The following is a 2568-nucleotide window of genomic DNA, read 5'->3' on the forward strand; positions in this document are numbered from 1 at the left end:
CGAACGCGCTCAGCGCGGGCGGGCAGCAGCGCCCCCTGGCGGCCGGAGGTTGCAACAGCACCCCCCACACATTCCCGCCAAAAACAACCCCCTCACACATTTATTCCCAAAAATACTTTATTTATAATATAATCCAACATCTCCAAGATCCAAAAATACAGATATACATTTTTTTTTCTTTTAAACTTTACATTCCTTAATTTTTTTTTCGGGAATTGGGTGAAAGTCGGCACAGACCTCCAGTTTGGATGAGCTGCAGTAAAGCTGGGCCCCCCTCTTTGTGGGTTTTTTTTTTTTTTTGGGGGGGAATGTTTAGTTAATGTTTAGTTGGGTATTCCTTTTGCAGGAAATATTTTAACACTGTACATTCAAAAGTCAGAAGATTTAAATCTTTTAGTAAGCAAAAATGAAGGCTGCTGGTATTTCTGTCTACAAGGAGTCGTAAAAATTGTCTACGACCAGGTGTAAGAGGGCAGGAGATGCTCCTGAGCCCATCCAAGCCCTGAACTGGCATGTTCCCAGTGGGAGAGTTTATTGCTGGTATCAGATCTCAGATGCTTTACACATCACAGGTGTTGTAAAGAACAGAATGTTGTACCTCACACTATTCATCATTCCTAGCAAATTATCCTTCCTTTTGAGGGCTTTACCTTCCAGAGCTTGTTTTCCTTTTTGCTTTGCTGGTTCAAGTAGAAAATGCTCTTCAAAGCCCCAAAAGTACTATTAAAAATGTGGGTTTTTATCCCACCTGACCAAAATTTTAGAGCTGAGGGAAGTCAGCTCCACACTGGCTCACCCAGAGCTGCTCTCTTCCCTCATGGCACATTTCCAGCAAGATCTCCAGAGTGGAGTTTTGAGATTGAGATTGTTTCCAATAAAATGCTTAATCCACAGCAATGCCAGTAATAACAAAACTTAGGAAAATCAGGAAGAGAAGTTGCCTACAATACCATTGGTGGAAGGGGAAAACAAACCCTGGGACAGCATCAGGGACTGGATTACAGGCTGGCTCATGAGGTACCACAGATTTGCTCATGAAGAGGCAGGAAGAAGAGAGCTCGCTGAACTCCAGGTTTGTGTGACTGCTGTTCCTCCTCCTTCCATCCAGCACTCTGGCTTTAATTTCCCTGCCTGCTTTCCATGTGCTGTTCTGAGGCAGCAATGACAAATGTGCATTTTCATGCACACAACTGTGGGAACTTCATTTCTCTGTGATGCAGTGTCGTAAAGACACCTGCAACATCACACTGGAAATGACAGCACCCTAAAGACAGGGATTTTATCCTAAAATCCATCATTTTTTCCTGCCATAAATCAGTTCACAGAAAAGCTGCCTCACAATTGAGAGGTTTCTTCTATGTCAGCAGCAGGCACAAAGCCCCACAGGGGGAAGGAGAGGTTGCAGGAGCTGTGTTCTACTTTCCTTCATTGCAAAACATGAGTAACAGGCTCAGTGTAAGAGGAAAAGCCTTCTTTCTTTTGAAAACAGGTGCCAGAATCTGAGTAGAAGTGTTTTTAATCTTCTGTGCTGTTTTTTCAGCAGAAGAAAAGTTCATCTGGGAGTTTCTTGGTGCCTTTCCAGCAGTCTGTACCAAGAGCTCCTGCACACTGGTATGGAAAGCAGCACACAGCCCTGCACAGAGCTGCCACCAACACCCATTGGGGACCAGAGCCAGCAAAGCTCATGAGTTTGGGGCTTTTTTTTCCTCCTTTCACCAGCAGGAAGGAAACCTGGAACACCTTCCCCACTACATCTTTCACTGAAGGCAGGGATGCCTCATGATGCAGGAGACAGATACAAAAGCAAGATTTATCTCTGCTCTTCCCTCAACTTCTGTATCTCAGAGGAAGGAAAAGACAGATTTTTGCTTTCTAGCTCCTGATTTCCTCTCTCTCTTCTGCTGCAGCCACTGACACTGTGCTAATGCAAGGATTCACATTCATCATCTGAAAGGCAGCTAGAGAAGTCAAGAACAAATGTGGCCAATTAAAAAAAGACAAGAAGTTCTGTTACAACATTCCTGATGGCCTTCTTCAACAGCAGAGCCACACCATCATGGGAACAAACAAATATCCTCATGGAGCCTTTCCCTAAAACCTGATTTACCCATGTGCCACACAGGCAATCACAGCTAACAATTCAGGCCTTCATCTTATTTGGTGAATAAATCCGACCTTCTCTCTCTCTCCAAGAATACTGCAGGTTTCATCTTCACAGTGATGTACTCAAAGAATCTTCAGGGAAATGGAAACAGCCAGAAAAGGCAACACCCTCCCTCAGTATTATTGTTCAAGACTAACATAAATAAAATCTCCGTGGCAAAGGGATTTGGGACTCCCTCCCAAAGTCATTGACTTAGGAAAGAACAGGAATTTCAACTGGCCACTGGATAATTAAATATCATACCAGAAAAAGATGGATGATAGACTAACAAAAAATAATCAACGGTAATATTGCAACATGAATGAAGGAATATATTAAATTCTTCTTGCCTCGGCGGTGTATCCCCCTCTACTCTTTACTTCTTTTTCTTTCTTTCCTGAACAGAAAGAGGACAAAACCTGTAG

The 2568-nt window shown here is 43.3% G+C and overlaps 1 protein-coding gene across 1 annotated transcript in view; it reads right to left on the minus strand.

The window, feature by feature from the left end:
- Nucleotides 1-323: 323 nt before the first annotated feature.
- Nucleotides 324-2568, minus strand: part of ING5 (inhibitor of growth family member 5) — a 7568-nt gene continuing 5323 nt past the window's right edge. The window contains exon 7 of the mRNA XM_014308677.2: nt 324-2562. Coding sequence (XP_014164152.1) covers nt 2520-2562 — 43 coding nt within the window. The 3' untranslated portion in view covers nt 324-2519. The remainder of the gene's footprint in view (nt 2563-2568) is intronic.

Source organism: Geospiza fortis, unplaced genomic scaffold (assembly GCF_000277835.1).
Source record: "Geospiza fortis unplaced genomic scaffold, GeoFor_1.0 scaffold118, whole genome shotgun sequence".
NCBI lineage: Eukaryota > Metazoa > Chordata > Aves > Passeriformes > Thraupidae > Geospiza > Geospiza fortis.